This window comes from Pseudophryne corroboree, chromosome 4 (assembly GCF_028390025.1).
Source record: "Pseudophryne corroboree isolate aPseCor3 chromosome 4, aPseCor3.hap2, whole genome shotgun sequence".
In the NCBI taxonomy this organism is placed as follows: Eukaryota; Metazoa; Chordata; class Amphibia; order Anura; family Myobatrachidae; genus Pseudophryne; species Pseudophryne corroboree.
This window is the reverse complement of record NC_086447.1, coordinates 435,317,113-435,334,987: the sequence shown is the minus strand read 5'-3', so window position 1 is coordinate 435,334,987 and position 17,875 is coordinate 435,317,113. Positions and strand designations below refer to the sequence as shown.

Genomic DNA, 17,875 nt, shown 5'->3' with positions numbered 1-17,875 from the left:
CATGATGGCGTCCCGTCTGAACAAAAAACGGGACAGGTATTGCGCCAGGTCAAGAGACCCTCAGGCAATAGCTGTGGACGTTCTGGTAACACCGTGGGTGTACCAGTCGGTGTATGTGTTCCCTCCTCTGCTTCTCATACCTAAGGTGCTGAGAATTATAAGACGTAGAGGAGTAAGAACTATACTCATGGCTCCGGATTGGCCAAGAAGGACTTGGTACCCGGAACTTCAAGAGATGTTTACAGAGGTCTTATGGCCTCTGCCGCTAAGAAGGGACTTGCTTCAGCAAGTACCATGTCTGTTCCAAGACTTACCGCAGCTGCGTTTGTTGGCATGGCGATGGAACGCCGGATCCTGAGGGAAAAAGGCATTCCGGAAGAGGTCATTCCTACCCTGGTCAAAGCCAGAAAGGAGGTGACCGCACAACATTATCACCACATGTGGCGAAAATATGTTGCGTGGTGTGAGGCCAGGAAGGCCCCACAAAGAAATTTCAACTCGGTCGATTCCTGCATTTCCTGCAAACAGGAGTGTCTATGGGCCTCAAATTGGGGTCCATTAAGGTTCAAATTTCGGCCCTGTCAATTTTCTTACAGAAAGAATTGGCTTCAGTTCCTGAAGTCCAGAACTTTGTCAAGGGAGTATTGCATATACAACCCTCTTTTGTGCCTCCAGTGGCACTGTGGGATCTCAACGTAGTTCTGGGATTCTTCAAATCACATTGGTTTAAAACCAGTCAAATCTGTGGATTTGAAGCATCTCACATGAAAAGTGACCATGTTCTTGGCCCTGGCCTGGACCAGGCGAGTGTCAAATTGGTGGGTTTTTTCTCAAAAAAGCCCATATTTGTTTGTCCATTCGGACAGGGCAGAGCTGCGGACTCGTCCCCAGTTCTCTCCCTAAGGTGGTGTCAGTGTTTCACCTGAACCAGCTTATTGTGGTGCCTTGCACCTACTAGGGACTTGGAGGACTCCAAGTTGCTAGATGTTGTCAGGGCCCTGAAAATATAGGTTCCAGGACGGCTGGAGTCAGGAAAACTGACTTGCTGTTATCCTGTATGCACCCAACAAACTGGGTGCTCTTGCTTTTAAGCAGACTATTGCTAGTTGGATGTGTACTACAATTCAGCTTGCACATTCTGTGGCAGGCCTGCCACAGCCAAAATATGTAAATGCCCATTCCACAAGGAAGGTGGGCTCATCTTGGGCGGCTGCCCGAGGGGTCTCGGCTTTACAATTTTGCCGAGCGGTTATTTAGTCAGGGGCGAACACGTTTGTAAAATCCTACAAATTTGATACCCTGGCTAAGGAGGACCTGGAGTTCTCTCATTCGGTGCTGCAGAGTCATCCGCACTCTCCCGCCCGTTTGGGAGCTTTGGTATAATCCCCATGGTCCTTTCAGGAACCCCAGCATCCACTAGGACGATAGAGAAAATAAGAATTTACTTACCGATAATTCTATTTCTCGGAGTCCGTAGTGGATGCTGGGCGCCCATCCCAAGTGCGGATTATCTGCAATACTTGTACATAGTTACAAAAATCGGGTTATTATTGTTGTGAGCCATCTTTTCAGAGGCTCCGCTGTTATCATACTGTTAACTGGGTTTAGATCACAAGTTGTACGGTGTGATTGGTGTGGCTGGTATGAGTCTTACCCGGGATTCAAAATTCCTCCCTTATTGTGTACGCTCGTCCGGGCACAGTACCTAACTGGCTTGGAGGAGGGTCATAGGGGGAGGAGCCAGTGCACACCACCTGATCGGAAAGCTTTACTTTTGTGCCCTGTCTCCTGCGGAGCCGCTACTCCCCCATGGTCCTTTCAGGAACCCCAGCATCCACACGGACTCCGAGAAATAGAATTATCGGTAAGTAAATTCTTATTTTTAACTCCTAGTGGCCATTGGGGCCTACCAGATGTAGACCTGATGGCGTCTCAACACAATCACAAAGTTCCGGTCTTCGGATCAAGATCCAGGGATCCTCAAGCTGCGTTTGTGGACGCACAGGCAATTCCATAGAACTTTCGGCTGCCATACGTGTTCCCTCCAGTGTCACTCCTGTCCAGGGTACTACGGAAGTTCAAGCAAGAAGGAGGAATACTACTTCTAGTCGCTCCAGCGTGGCCAAGACGGCATTGGTTCTCAGACCTACAGGGTCTGTCGATAGAGCGTCCTCTTCTACTTCCTCAGTGCCCAGTCCTCCTCTTTCAGGGCCCTTGTGTCAACCCAGACCTGGCCAGACTGGCTTTGATGGCGTGGCTCTTGAAGCTTCACTCCTGAGGGCCAAAGGATTATCCGAGGCTGTTATCTACCTTTGCTGAAGGCCCACAAACCGGCATCTGCGCGGATTTATTACAGGGTCTGGAATTCTTACTTCGCCTGGTGTGTTGCTAAGAATTACGATGCTTACAAATTCAGTACTTCCAGACTTCTGGCTTTTCTACAACAAGGCCTGGATTTAGACCTTCATCTGGCCTCCCTCAAAGTTCATATCTCTGCCTTGTCGATGTGGTTTCAGAGAAAAATTGCGTCTATTACTGACGTTCATACTTTCACTCAGGGTGTTTTACGGATTCAGCCTCCCTATGTCCCTCCTGTGGCTCCATGGGATCTGTCTGTGGTCCTGAATGCCCTGCAAGAGTCTCCATTTGAACCTCTTGAGTCAGTGGACCTTAAATGGCTTACGGTCAAGGTCCTGTTCCTATTGGCTATTGCCTCTGCCAGGAGGGTGTCAGACTTAGGCGCTTTATCCTGTCGTCCACCCTTTCTGATTTTTCACCGTGACCGTGCAGTTCTAGAACTCACCCTGGTTATCTACCTAAGGTGGTGTCATCTTTCCATCTTAACCAAGAGATTGTGGTTCCGGCTTTTATCTCTTCTGGTTTGTCCTCCAAAGAGCGGTCATTGGATGTGGTACAGGCTCTTCATATATACCGTATATACTCGAGTATAAGCCGACTTTTTCAGCACATTTTTCTGTGCTGAAAAAGCCCCCCTCGGCTTATACTCGAGTCAATGGCTGCAGCAGACGCCGTGGGCTGTGTGGGCGTCCGCTGCAGCCGGCTCCAGGACAGACACTAGAGGTCATTATTGACCTCTAGTGTCTGTGCGCGTTGCTATGGGAGAGACGTCATGACGTCTCTCCCATAGAGATGATCGGGTGCAGGGGAGCGGGCGGCCGCACAGAGCGGCGGCCGGACGGAGCGTGCGGCCGGACGGAGCGAGCGGACGGACGGAGCGGAGCAGCGCAGCAGCAGAAGAAGCGGTCGGGAAGCAGGAGCGGGGCAGTGGTAAGTATTGTTTTTGTGTATGTTTGTGTGTTTGTAAGCGGCGACGGGGGCACTGCAACAGGGGGCAAAGAAAGAAGGGGGCACTGCAACAGGGGGCAAAGAAAGAATGGGGCACTGCAACAGGGGGCAAAGAAAGAAGGGGGCACTGCAACAGGGGGCAAAGAAAGAAGGGGGCACTGCAACAGGGGGCAAAGAAAGAAGGAGGCACAACTACTGGGGGCAATGAAAGGGGGCACAACTACTGGGGGCAATGAAAGGGGGCACAACTACTGGGGGCAAAGAAAGAGGGGCACAACTACTGGGGGCAAAGAAGGGGCATAACTACTGGGGGCAAAGCAACGGCAGCATGTTTTTATCTGGCACTGTGGGGGGATATCTGTTACTGGGGGCATATGTGGCACTGGGGGCACAACCCTAGCAACAAGCATTACCCCCTGGCAACAAGCATAACACCTACCGCATGAAACCCCTGGCAACGAGCATGACACCCTGAGCATGAACACCCCTGACACCGTACATTTCCCACCCTAGGCTTATACTCGAGTCAGTCATTTTTCCCATTTTTTTGTGGTAAAATTAGGTATCTCGGCTTATATTCGGGTCGACTTATACTCGAGTATATACGGTACGTGGAAAGGACTGCCTGTATTAGGAGGTCAGATAACCTTTTTCTACTTTTTGGTTTTCACAAACGTGGCTGGCCTGCAAACAAGCAAATATTGGCCAGATGGATTAGAATGGTGATTGCACAAGCATATACGCAGGCTGGTCTTCCAGCTCCTGTTGCTATTAAAGCCAATTCTGCTCGGTCTGTTGGACCTTCTTTGGAGGCCTGCCGAAGCGTGTCCGCTGAACAATTGTGCAAGGCGGCTACGTGGTCCTCAGTGAACACGTTCATTAGGTTCTATGCCTTTGATACTTCTGCCTCCCAGGATGTTTCCTTTGGACGCTGGGTTCTCATACCCGCTACGGCGCATCCCCTCCCATGAGAAACTGCGTTAGGACATCCCTGATGTTTTCCCTATGGAAACCAATGTACCCAGCTGCAGAAAAGTAGATTTATGGTAGACTTACCATGGTTAAATCTCTTTCTGTGAGGTACATTGGTTCCACAGGGCACCCACCTTGACGCACTTAGCTTCTATGGGTTTGTATGCCATTAGCCGCTAGTCCCTTCTCCTGTCGTGAGAATGTGGTTCTATGGGGCAGATTTATTAAGCCTGGTGAAGTGATAAATTGCATGGTGATAAAGTACCAGCCAATCAGATCCTAACTGTCATGTCACAGGCTGGGTTTGAAAAATGACAGTTAGGAGTTGGCTTGCTGGTGCTTTATCACCTTCCACTTTATCACTTCTCCAGGATTAATACATCTGCCCCTATGTGACTAACATCTGCCTTCTCTTTTACCTGCTCCTGCATTGGACAGTTTAACGAAACTGAGCTCACAGTGCCTGGAGGCGGGGTTATAGAGGAGGCCCCAATGCATCCTGGGACAGTCTAAAGCTTTAGCCTGTTGGTGCCTGGATCAAGATCCATCTCTACACTCCAATATTTTCCCTGTGGAACCAATGAACCTCGCAGAAAGAGATTTTACAATGGTAAGTCTATCATAAATCTCCTTATTCCACAAAAGTATTTAATAGAAAAGTACACACATTTTAAGTGTCCCCTAGCTATATGTTGTGTTATATTATGTGTATAACATACTATGTAACGCCTATATGAATAATTTTCCATACTTTCTGTATCTGATATGATGTTTAGCAAATGCCTGACACAATGTATACTGTATGTTATACCTGTACCAGAATTTATGCAGCACTATAGTAATGTTTGCAGCTAAATGAACTCGCCCTTTTTCATAGATGCTTGTGAGATCACAGTAAGGTTTTATTTGTATTTAACCAGCACAGTGCTGGTCCACCCAGTGGAATGTAGTCTAAATTGAGACAGTCCAAACTTAAGCTGGGTATCAGAGCGACATGTCGCTTACATCTCTCAGTGTGTACCCAGGACTGCCCGCTCCCGCGGTCGCATGCGACAGACACTTGGTTTGATTTATGTTTGTGGTAGCTTAATGAAGGACGGAACATGGTCATTCCATCCTTCATTAAAGTCGCCCCAGTGTGTAGGGGCTATGTCGGAACGAATCCCTGTCACGCCAGTGTGTAACTATCTTTAGTCAAAATGTTAATACTAAAATGTTGACATGGTCAAATTGTCAACAGGGTTATAAATAAGACCATTAAAATGTACACACAGGGAAAATGTTGATAGGGTCAAAATGTCAACATTTCAAATAAAATAGCACAGTCTGTACTGAAAGACGATGGCTGCTAAAAGCCCGTCTGCGTCTCAGACCCTGCTAGAATCCGGCCTGTGAGAGACACCAGTTAGACACTGCTAGAAGCAACTAAATAATTTAAATTAAAAATAAATGTGTGGGGTCCACTCAAATCTGTAACCAGCCCTGGACTTCTTAGCCCGGGCTGGTATTGGAAAATTGGGGGATCTAACTTATATACCCAGCCCCATCCAACTATGGCCTAAATCTAGGTGTTCACATGTTGCGAATCACTTGAACACAAGCCAGTTTCATTGCCATTATATTAGTGTTACATTCTTATGCCTCTGTCATTTGGCAAGCTTGGATAAGTGTGCTCTCAAAAAGATAGATGATGCTGAATGTCAACATTAAAGGCAAAGCAAAATAAAGTTGTCTGCCCTCCAGAGAGGATATATAAAATTATACATTCACTTACTAAACGTGGAAGGTGACATTTAAGTGACATTTTTTCTGGCTTGCAGAAATCAAAGGAAAATACCAAAGTCGTTTGCAAGCGTTGCAAAGCAATACTGGGAGAGACTGTGTCATCAGGTATGTAAACCAGAAACAACTCTAATGCTATCCTGACAATAAAAGTATCTAAGACGCGTTTTGCTTTGTATTTATGGACACTTGCAGCTATTTCTTACAAAACCTGTTGTATTGTGAAGGAAAGATAAGGAAAAGTTTTCCTACTCCTGTAATGCTAAGGTACTTCCTCTTGTTACAGTAGTGTACATTGCATACCTTTTCTAAATGACTCATTATTTCTAAATTAAACCCCAGAGAGTGCTGCTGGAATGATTGATCAATGCATTGAATTTCGAATGAAGCAAGAAGAGTCACACTTTCATTGTCAAGGGCATTGCTGACCCAGATTATATTTCCAGTACATTTGTAGGTTCCAGTCTTGTAGTCTCTTTCTGTATTATTCTGATTTTGCAGAGTGTATATTATTTCTATAATCTTTTTTTGTGTGTGTGTGTGTTTCAGTATCTGTTTGTCATGTTTCATGAATCTCTCGGTGGTATCCTATTAGGTGCGGTGAGTTACCACACGGTAATAACAGGCTTTTTAGCCCGATAACTCTATCGGGCTATCCAATTACAGCCAGTTTTTACTGTGCAGTAACTCTCCTGTTAACTGCTGATAAAACATAGGATCCAGGATAAACTCACGGACCCATGTGTTCGCGTCCTATAACGGGTTTCCTGGGGCTGCTTTTCTGGGATTCTGCTTTGCGTGCCAGAGAATCCCTGATAAGTGTCAGCTTACAGGGCTAATAAGATAGCCCCAGGGGAAATCCTTTAGCTGCAGTAACTCACCGCAGCTAATAGGATTCCGCCCCCATGACTGGCAGAAAAAAGCATCACTTAGCTCTCATGCAGTATTTGAGGGGTATTTATCAACTCGTTGAAAGGCATAAAATTGGTGTTATCCATAGTGATCAAGTAAATTTTGGTGGTTAATCTTTCTAGTGCAGCTTAGGCCGTTATATACTGTATATTATTATTATTATTATTATTATCCTTTATTTATATGGCGCCATAAGGGTTCTGCAGTGCCCAATTACAGAATACATTAACAAATAAAACAGGAAAATAGCACCTTACAGTTGACAACAATATAGGACAAGTACAGTGTAAATAAACATAACTACATCAGCAGATGACACTGGAATAAGTATCAGGTGGCAGAACACTGTTGGATTTGGTGCAGTTGAAGATTATTAAAGTAAGAAAAGGATAAGCATATGAGGGAAGAGGGCCCTACTCATGAGAGCTTACATTCTAAAGCGGAGGGTTAGACAGACAGGGGTGACACAGAGAGCATTGAACAGAGTACTTAGGATGAGAGACAGCTGGGTTTGGTGAAGAAGTGGTCTTGAGAGCCCGTGTGAAGTGTTGTAGAGAGGTGGAGACTCTGAGCGCGAGAGGTAGGAAATTCCAGAGAAACAGAGCAGCACTTGAAAAATCTTGGAGATAGGAGTGGGAGGAAGTAATCAGAAGACAGGAGAGTCGGCGTGCATTAGCAGAGATGTAAATAGGAGAGGAGTGGGTGAGGGCTTTGTAAGTGAGTGTGAGAAGCTTTAAAAAGATTCTGTAAGGGAAGGGAAGCCAGTGGAGGGCTTTTGGGAGAGGGGAGGTGGACGTAGTGCATTTGGTGAGGAAGATGAGCTGGACAGCAGCATTGAGGATAGATTGAAGTGGAGAGAGGTATTAGGGATGCCAGTCAGGAGGAGATTACAGTAGTCAAGTCTGGAGATGACCAGTGAGTAGATAATGGTCTTGTCACACACCAGAGGCGGCGTTCGCCGCGCTTACCCCTGCGTTTCTGCTGGTCGGTGTTGCGGCCTCTGCCTTCGGTGGGCCACGGGCTCCGGCGTCTGGGTGGCGCGGCTCCCGGCGGTTCTCTGGGGCATGGGCGACGCCATAACACCCGACATCACGTGGACGGGGGGCAGGTGACGTCATCAGACTGCTCCGCCAATCCAGCGGTGGCGGGGAATACAAAGTCAGACGCCGGACAGAGCTTCAGTGCCTGAGTATCGTCTTTCCCTGACGTAGATGCCAGCGCTCTTGTTCCCGGCAAGGATCTCTGCAGTTGTACTCCAGTGTCTCCGGCATTTCTAGCTGCCAGTTCTCTGCACCGGTTCCAGTGTATTCAGCAGCCGGTATATCTCTCTGCGGTCCAGTCACCAGTGCTCCTAGGAGTCAGCGTGGTCTGCGGGCCTAAATCACCGTTCTCAAGTTCTACGAGTCACCAGCGTCTTAAACCCCTGCACTTCAGTTCTTCACATCATCAGCGTCTCAGTCACCGATCACAAGTTCTACAAATCAACAGCGTCTCAAACCCCTGCATTTCAGTTCTTCACATCAACAGCGTCTCAGTCTTCATTCACAAGTTCTACAATTCAACAGCGTCTTAAACCCCTGCACTTCAGTTCTTCACATCATCAGCGTCTCAGTCACCGTTCACAAGTCCTACAAATCAACAGCGTCTTAAACCACTGCACTTAAGTTCCTCAAATCATCAGCGTCCTAAACCTCTGCACTTAAGTTCTTCAATTTACCAGTGTCTTCACCTCCGCTCACAAGTTCTTTATCCATCTGTGCCTTTAATCATCATTTACAAGCTCCTCAAGTTATCAGTAACTTTTAAGCATCACCTACAGTTTCCTCAGTCATCATTGCTCACAAAACCCTTCAGTGGGTCTGGACATTCCCTCATTAATTCCTCTTAGACATATGACTTTAAGTTGTTTTTCCCTGCAATAAAGTTCTTCTATATTTCATCAAACTCCACTGTCAGCGTCGTGTATGAGGAAATCCTATATTAGGCCACCCCTTTTCCGGCTCAGTTGTGGTTCCTCTTCCCAACCATCGGAAGAATCCCCGAGTTCACAACACCCTCAGTCTAGGCCAGTGACAGTATACTCAGGCCCCATGGACCCGGGGAATCGGAACCCAGAGGCAAGTACCATGCAGGACCTGGTTTCCCGAGTACAGAGTCAGGAAACAGCACAGAATCAGGTGATGCATTATCTCCAGGAATTATCTGGCCAGCTGGATCAAATCCAGACTTCGCTGGCTTTAGTGGTTTCAGCTCCAGTTCCAGTATCCGCTCCAGTGGTTGTCTCTGGCAGTGTTCCCTCCTTGTCTGGAACCAGGTCACGCCTTTAGCTTCCCACTCCTCCTCGTTATAACGGGAATCCGAAAAATTGCCGTGGATTCCTCAATCAGTGTGAGGTACATTTCGAACTCCTCTCGCATAACTTCCCTACTGATCGGTCAAAAGTGGCATACGTTATCTCTTTGCTTGAGGGTTCAGCGTTGGAGTGGGTGTCACCGTTATGGGAGCGATCAGATCCGTTAGTTTCTAGTTATACCAACTTCATTGCGTCATTCCAAAGGATCTTTGATGAGTCCGGTAGGACGACTGCTGCCTCAGCTGATTTGCTCCGAGTTCGACAAGGCTCTCGTACAGTGGGACAGTATGTAATTCACTTTCAAACTATAGCTTCTGAACTGAGCTGGAATAATGATGCCCTTCGGGCTGCTTTTTGGAACGGGCTCTCGGATCGCTTAAAAGACGAATTGATTACTAGAGATCTGCCAGATTCCTTGGAACAGTTGATCTCACTCTGTGTAAAGGTGGATCTTCGCATGCAAGAACGAGGTGGTGAACGTAGTCTGTCAGACCGGTCGAGACTCCGATCTCTTCCTTCTAAGCAAACAGTTAATTCAAGTCCAGACGAACCCATGCAGATTAATCGGTCTCGGCTGTCCCCAGAAGAGCGTGAGGGTAGACACTGCCTCTACTGTGGAGCCGCGGATCATTTTCTCAAGTCCTGCAAGTCTCGCCCGGGAAACGGGCAGTCCTAGCTTGTTCTGGAGAAGTAAAGCTAGGGGTTGTTTCTCAATCTTCTCCGGCAGTGGACTGTCTACTCTCTGTATCTCTGTCTTCTGAGTCTGAAGTCAAAACTGTTAATGCACTGTTGGACTCAGGAGCTGCGGGGAATTTTATTTCCCTTTCCTGCGCCCAGAATCTGGGTTTGAAGTTACAGTCGGTCGAATGACCTATTACGATAACTGCTATTAATGGTGCCCAAATTCCTAATGCTCTGATTACAAGTCGTACTATGCCAATCAAGCTGCAAGTGGGAGCTTTGCACCAAGAACATCTGGAGTTCCTTGTGATTCAGGAGATGCCTCACGATCTCGTCCTCGGTCTTCCCTGGCTCAAGCTTCACAACCCTCACGTCGACTGGAGGTCGACACAGATAATTTCTTGGAGTCCATTCTGTCACTCGAATTGTCTTATTCCTGTCTACCCGCTTCGTGTTTCGTCCCAAGTTGGACGAAGAGCTCATTCCTGAGGCTTATCGGGAATTTACAGATGTGTTCTCGGAACAGGCGGCCGATAAGTTACCACCGCATAGACCCTGGGACTGTCCTATTGAGCTCATTCCGGGGAAAATGCCACCTCGAGGTCGCACCTATCCTTTGTCAGTACCTGAGACACAAGCCACGTCAGAATATATCAAGTCTAATCTGCAGAAGGGATTCATCCGCCCCTCTGCTTCCCCAGCGGGAGCAGGCTTCTTCTTTGTGAAGAAAAAAGACGGAGGCCTGAGGCCATGTATCGACTATCGTGGTCTAAATGAAGTCACCATTAAGAATAATTATCCTCTGCCACTCATCACGGAGCTTTTTGATAGAGTTCGCGGAGCTCGAGTCTTCACTAAGCTCGATTTAAGGGGAGCTTATAACTTGATACGTATCCGACAAGGGGACGAATGGAAGACGGCCTTCAATACTAGGGACGGGCATTATGAGTACCTGGTAATGCCGTTTGGCCTCAGCAACGCCCCCGCCGTCTTCCAGGGATTTATTAATGGAGTCTTTCGGGACATGTTATACCTAAATGTAGTGGTATATTTGGATGACATTCTGATATTTTCAAAGAATCTCATTGAGCACAGAATACAAGTTAAGGAGGTACTCCTTCGGTTGCGAGAGAACCATCTTTATGGCAAGATTTCTAAGTGCACCTTTGAGGTCCCCTCTATTTCATTTCTGGGTTACATTATTTCAGGCACGGAGTTGCGTATGGATCCGGAGAAACTTTCTGCTATTCGGGACTGGACTCAGCCTCTTTCCTTGAAAGCAGTGCAACGATTTCTAGGGTTCGCAAATTACTACCGGAAATTCATAATGGGTTTCTCTACTATCGTGGCGCCTATTACTGCCCTAACCAAGAAGGGGGCTGACCCAAGCCATTGGTCCTCTGAAGCTGTAGCAGCGTTCGCTCAGTTGAAGGCAGCCTTTATGACCGCTCCGGTACTTCAGCAACCAGACTTTCAAAAACCATTCTTTCTGGAGGTTGATGCTTCTACAGTAGGCATTGGTGCCGTACTTTCGCAGTACGCTCCAGATGGGAAGTTACATCCTTGTGGTTTCCATTCTCGCAAGTTCTCTCCTGCTGAACTAAATTACACCATTGGAGACAAAGCTGTTGGCAATAAAATCTGCCTTGGAAGAATGGAGATATCTTTTGGAAGGTGCTAAACACCTAATTACGATTTTTACGGATCACAAGAATTTGCTGTATCTCAAGACGGCCCAGTGCTTGAATCCCCGTCAAGCAAGATGGGCGCTCTTCTTTGCCCGATTTTCGTTTGTCATTAAGTACCGGGCTGGAACTCTTAACACCAAGGCGGATGCCCTATCCCGTTCTTTAATGGCTTCGGATGAGGAGAATTCCGTTGAAAAGGCGTTGATCCTCAGTCCAGTATCTATTTCTGCGGCTCCCACCACGTTGGGTCCTCCTCCTGGAAGAAAGTCGGTGCCAGCTAAATTTCTTCCAAGATTGTTGCAGTGGGCTCACATTTCCAAGTTTTCTGGCCATCCTGCAGCTCAGAAGATGTAGGAATTTCTACGAAGATCTTACTGGTGGGACACTATGAAGAAGGACGTTCAAGAGTATGTTAACTCGTGTCCTCAATGTGCTCAGCACAAAATTCTTCGTCTGCCTCCTGCGGGGTTGTTGCACCCATTGTCCATTCCTAAGAGGCCTTGGACTCATATTTCTATGGACTTTGTTACTGAACTGCCTCTCTCTAAGGGTCATAACACCCTCTGGGTGATCATCGACCGATTCTATAAGATGGCACATTTTGTTCCGTTGACCGGATTACCATCAGCTTCTAAGTTGGCTTTGTTATTCATTCGGGAACACTTCCGCCTGCACGGGTTACCTCTGGAAATAGTCTCTGATCGAGGGGTACAGTTTACGGCAAGATTCTGGAGAGCTCTCTGCACGGCCCTACAAATAAAACTCAAGTTTTCATCCGCTTACCATCCACAGACCAATGGGCAAACTGAACATGTCAATCAAGATTTAGAGACTTTTCTCCGTGTTTACCTCTCCCCCTCACAAGATAACTGGGTGGAGTTGTTGCCTTGGGCTGAGTTCGCCCATAATCATCTATATCATTCCTCGACTGGTGAGTCTCCATTTTTCATTAATTATGGATTTCATCCCCAAGTTCCAGAATTACCCATTTGTCCTCCAGAAGAAGTTCCTGCTGCAGCCTCTACTCTCCGTCATTTCAGCCAAATCTGGAGCCGAGTTCATGCCAACCTCAAGAGAGTTTCTGGCCGCTATAAGTTCTTTGCGGATAGGAAGCGACGGGCAGCTCCTCAATACAAGGTTGGTGACAGGGTATGGCTCTCTACCCGCAATCTCCGTTTAAAGGTGCCCACTATGAAGTTCGCTCCAAGGTTCATTGGTCCTTACCCCGTGTTACAAGTCTTGAATCCGGTGTTCTGCAAATTGGGATTGCCTTCCCATCTCCGAATACCAAATTCCTTCCATGTCTCTCTTCTTCGCCCTCTTGTTTTGAACCGGTTTCATTCCAAGTCCCCAAGGCCAACCTCTACAGAGTCTGAAGAGGGTACGGACTTTGAGATAAAAGCTATTCTTGATTCTCGCTATCTTCACAAGAATCTACAGTATTTGGTGGAATGGAAAGGTTTTGGCCACGAGGAAAAGAGCTGGGTCAAAGCTACTGAGGTTACGGCTCCTCGACTGGTGCGGATGTTCCATTCCAGACATCCAACAAAACCTGAAAAGTGTCCGGGGGCCACTCCTGGAGGAGGGGGTACTGTCACACACCAGAGGCGGCGTTCGCCGCGCTTACCCCTGCATGTCTGCTGGTCGGTGTTGCGGCCTCTGCCTTCGGTGGGCCACGGGCTCCGGCGTCTGGCTGGCGCGGCTCCCGGCGGTTCTCTGGGGCATGGGCGCCGCCATGACACCCGGCATCACGTGGACGGGGGGCAGGTGACGTCATCAGACTGCTCCGCCAATCCAGCGGTGGCGGGGAATACAAAGTCAGACGCCGGACAGAGCTTCAGTGCCTGAGTATCGTCTTTCCCTGACGTAGATGCCAGCGCTCTTGTTCCCGGCAAGGATCTCTGCAGTTGTACTCCAGTGTCTCCGGCATTTCTAGCTGCCAGTTCTCTGCACCGGTTCCAGTGTATTCAGCGTCCGGTATATCTCTCTGCGGTCCAGTCACCAGTGCTCCTAGGAATCAGCGTGGTCTGCGGGCCTAAATCACCGTTCTCAAGTTCTACGAGTCACCAGCGTCTTAAACCCCTGCACTTCAGTTCTTCACATCATCAGCGTCTCAGTCACAGATCACAAGTTCTACAAATCAACAGCGTCTCAAACCCCTGCATTTCAGTTCTTCACATCAACAGCATCTCAGTCTCCGTTCACAAGTTCTACAATTCAACAGCGTCTTAAACCCCTGCACTTCAGTTCTTCACATCATCAGCGTCTCAGTCACCGATCACAAGTTCTACAAATCAACAGCGTCTTAAACCACTGCACTTAAGTTCCTCAAATCATCAGCGTCCTAAACCTCTGCACTTAAGTTCTTCAATTTACCAGTGTCTTCACCTCCGCTCACAAGTTCTTTATCCATCTGTGCCTTTAATCATCATTTACAAGCTCCTCAAGTTATCAGTAACTTTTAAGCATCACCTACAGTTTCCTCAGTCATCATTGCTCACAGAACCCTTCAGTGGGTCTGGACATTCCCTCATTTATTCCTCTTAGACATATGACTTTAAGTTGTTTTTCCCTGCAATAAAGTTCTTCTATATTTCATCAAACTCCACTGTCAGTGTCCTGTATGAGGAAATCCTATATTAGGCCACCCCTTTTCCGGCTCAGTTGTGGTTCCTCTTCCCACCCATCGGAAGAATCCCCGAGTTCACAACACCATCAGTCTAGGCCAGTGACAGGTCTTAGTAGCATCCTGGGTCAGAAAGGGTCTGATCCTGGAAATATTTTTCAGATGAAAACAGCAGGTTTGTGATTGGTGCTGAATGTGTGGTTTGAAGGAGAGGGAGGAGTTAAGGATTACTCTAAGACAACGCCCTTGGGGGTTAGAGGAGGTAGTAGTGCCATCAATAGATAATGAAATTGTGGGAGGTGAGGTTATGCGGGAAGGAGGGAAGATGATCAACTCAGTCTTAGACATGTTACGTTTAAGAAAGCGCTGGGACATCCAAGAAGAGATAGTAGAGAGACAGTTGGAGTGAGGAGAGTGGGGGAGAGTTCCGGGCAGGAAAGGTTGATTTGAGTATCATCAGCATAGAGATGATATTGGAAGTCAAAAGAACTAATGAGCTCACTTAATGAGGACGTATAGAGAGAGAAAAGGAGAGGACCAAGAACCGAACCTTGGGGGACATCTACAGTTAGTGGAAGTGAGGGGGAGGTGGAGTCATGAGAGGAGACAGAGAATAAACAGTCAGAGAGGTAGGAAGACAGCCAAGAGAGGGCAGTATCACGCAGACCAATGCAGTGAAGGATTTGCAGAAGGAGAGGGTGGTCCACAGTGTCAAAATCATCAGAGAGGTCAAGAAGAATAAGCAGAGAGTAGTGGCCCTTAGATTTGGCATCATGGAGGTCATTGCAGACTTTTGTTAGGGCAGTTTTAGTGGTGTGGAGAGAACGGAAGCCAGACTAGAATGGGTCAAGCAGTGAGTTTGAGGAAAGAAAGGAAGTAAGGCGGTTGTAGACAATATGCTCAATGTGTTTGGAGGCAAAAGGGAGGCGAGTGGGAGTTGGAGAGAGTGGTTGGATCAAGGGTAGGTTTTTTAAGAATAGGAGAGATGAGTGCATGCTTGAAGGTAGAGGGTACAGTGTCTGTTGAGAGGGAGAGATTGAGAAGGTGAGAACGATGGGAACAGGCAGAAGGAGAGAGGTAGCGGAGGAGGCGGGAGGGGATAGGGTCAAGTGGGGAGGTGGTGATGGGAGAGGAACGGATTAGGGCCATGTCTTCCTCACCAGATGCATGGGAGAAAGATGTCAGAGTTGGTTAGAGGGATTGGGAGGGCTGGTAAGGGATGAGAGGAGGCTGATGGTCTGGTGTGATGTGATGTCCTGATATATGGAGTCTATTTTGGATGTGAAGTAAGTGGCAAAGTCAAGAGCAGAGAGTGAGGAGGGAAGACGAGGTGAATGTGGGCAGAGGAGTTGAGAGTGGCAAAGAGGCGCCGAGGGTTGAAATACTGGGAGGAGATGACTGTTTAGTGAGGGAAAGGGCAGCACTGAAGGATGTGATGATACATTTGAAATTGAGGAATTCTGCCTTAGAGCGTGATTTCCTCCAGTGTCGCTCAGCAGTACGTGAGCATTTTTGAAGATATCTGGTGCATTTGGTGTGCTAGGGTTGAGGTGTTAATTTGTGAGGGTATAGTGGTTGGTGGAGCGACAAAGTCAAGAGCAGAAGTAAGGGATGCATTGTATAGGGAAGTGGCTTGTTTAGGGCATAAGAGAGAGAATATAGTCAAACAGGGAGGATAGGAAAGTGGTGTCAGTAGCCTCAATGTTATGCTTAGTGATGGTAACCTTAGGAGGTAGAGATGGGAAAGCAGAGAGAGAGAGAGGTTAAAGGAGAGCAAGTGAGAGGAAATGGGGAGTTGGAGAAATATCACAGCGGTGAGTGAACACCAGGTGCAGTGAGCTCCCATTCGCATGGGAGGATGAGGAGGTCCACTGGGAGACACCAAGGGGTATATTTACTAAGCTCCCGATTTTGACCGAGATGCCGTTTTTTCTTCAAAGTGTCATCTCGGTTAATCTCGGTCATTTACTAAACACTAATCACGGCAGTGATGAGGGCATTCGTAATTTTTTGCTAGTTCAGGTAAAAAATTACGAATGAATACACCATCGGTCAAATTACGCCTGTTTAGATATGAATCTCGGTCATTTACTAAGAAGTGCAAAGCAAAAAAACACAAAACACTGCCGTGAAAAATTACAACTCGTAAAAAATTCCTAAAAAAAACAGACCTGCTTTTTTTTTCCGTGATTTGAGATGCATGCAGGGATCCATGAGATCCGTGCATGTATATCAGTGGGAAGGGGTGGGAAAGTGCTTATTTTTGCCAAAAAAATTGCGTGGGGTCCCCCCTCCTAAGCATAACCAGCCTCGGGCTCTTTGAGCCGATCCTGGTTGCAGAAATATGGGGAAAAAAATGACAGGGGTTCCCCCATATTTAAGCAACCAGCATCGGGCTCTGCGCCTGGTCCTGGTCCCAAAAATACGGGGGACAAAAAGAGTAGGGGTCCCCCGTATTTTTAAAACCAGCACCGGGCTCCACTAGCTGGACAGATAATGCCACAGCCGGGGGTCACTTTTATACAGCGCCCTGCGGCCGTGGCATCAAAAATCCAACTAGTCACCCCTGGCCGGGGTACCCTGGGGGAGTGGGGACCCCTTCAATCAAGGGGTCCCCCCCCCCCAGCCACCCAAGGGCCAGGGGTGAAGCCCGAGGCTGTCCCCCCCCATCCAATGGGCTGCGGATGGGGAGGCTGATAGCCATTTGTGATAATGAAAAGATATTGTTTTTAGTAGCAGTACTACAAGTCCCAGCAAGCCTCCCCCGCATGCTGGTACTTGGAGAACCACAAGTACCAGCATGCGGCGGAAAAACGGGCCCGCTGGTACCTGTAGTACTACCACTAAAAAAATACCCAAAAAAACACAAGACACACACACCGTGAAAGTATAATTTTATTACATACATACACACATACATACATACTTACCTTATGTTCTCACGCAGGTCGGTCCTCTTCTCCAGTAGAATCCAAGGGCTACCTGTTGAAGAAATTCTACTCACCAGATCCATGGGTCCAGGCTCCTCGGCAAATCCAGGGTTAATCCACGTACTTGAATAAATAAAAAAAAACGGTGTCCCGACCACGAACTGAAAGGGGACCCATGTTTGCACATGGGTCACCTTCCCACGAATGCCAGAAACCCACTTTGACTTCTGTCTAAGTGGGTTTCTTCAGCCAATCAGGGAGTGCCACGTTGTAGCACTCTCCTGATCAGCTGTGTGCTGCTGTCCTCACTGACAGGCGGCACACGGCAGTGTTACAATGTAGCGCCTATGCGCTCCATTGTAACCAATGCTGGGAACTTTCTGCTCAGCGGTGACGTCACTTTAGGTCAACCGCAGGGCAGAAAGTTCCCATCATTGGTTACAATGTAGCGCATAGGCGCTACATTGTAACACTGCCGTGTGCTGCCTGTCAGTGAGGACAGGAGCACACAGCTGATCAGGAGAGTGCTACAACGTGGCACTCCCTGATTGGCTGAAGAAACCCACTTAGTCAGAAGGCAAAGTGGGTTTCTGGCATTCGTGGAAAGGTGACCCATGTGCAAACA

The 17,875-nt window shown here is 47.7% G+C and overlaps 1 protein-coding gene across 1 annotated transcript in view; it reads left to right on the top strand.

The window, feature by feature from the left end:
* UBE3D (ubiquitin protein ligase E3D) overlaps positions 1-17,875 on the top strand; it is a 493,536-nt gene that overhangs the window by 169,350 nt on the left and 306,311 nt on the right. Inside the window, exon 5 of the mRNA XM_063916895.1 lies at positions 6,099-6,168. Coding sequence (XP_063772965.1) covers positions 6,099-6,168 — 70 coding nt within the window. The remainder of the gene's footprint in view (positions 1-6,098; positions 6,169-17,875) is intronic.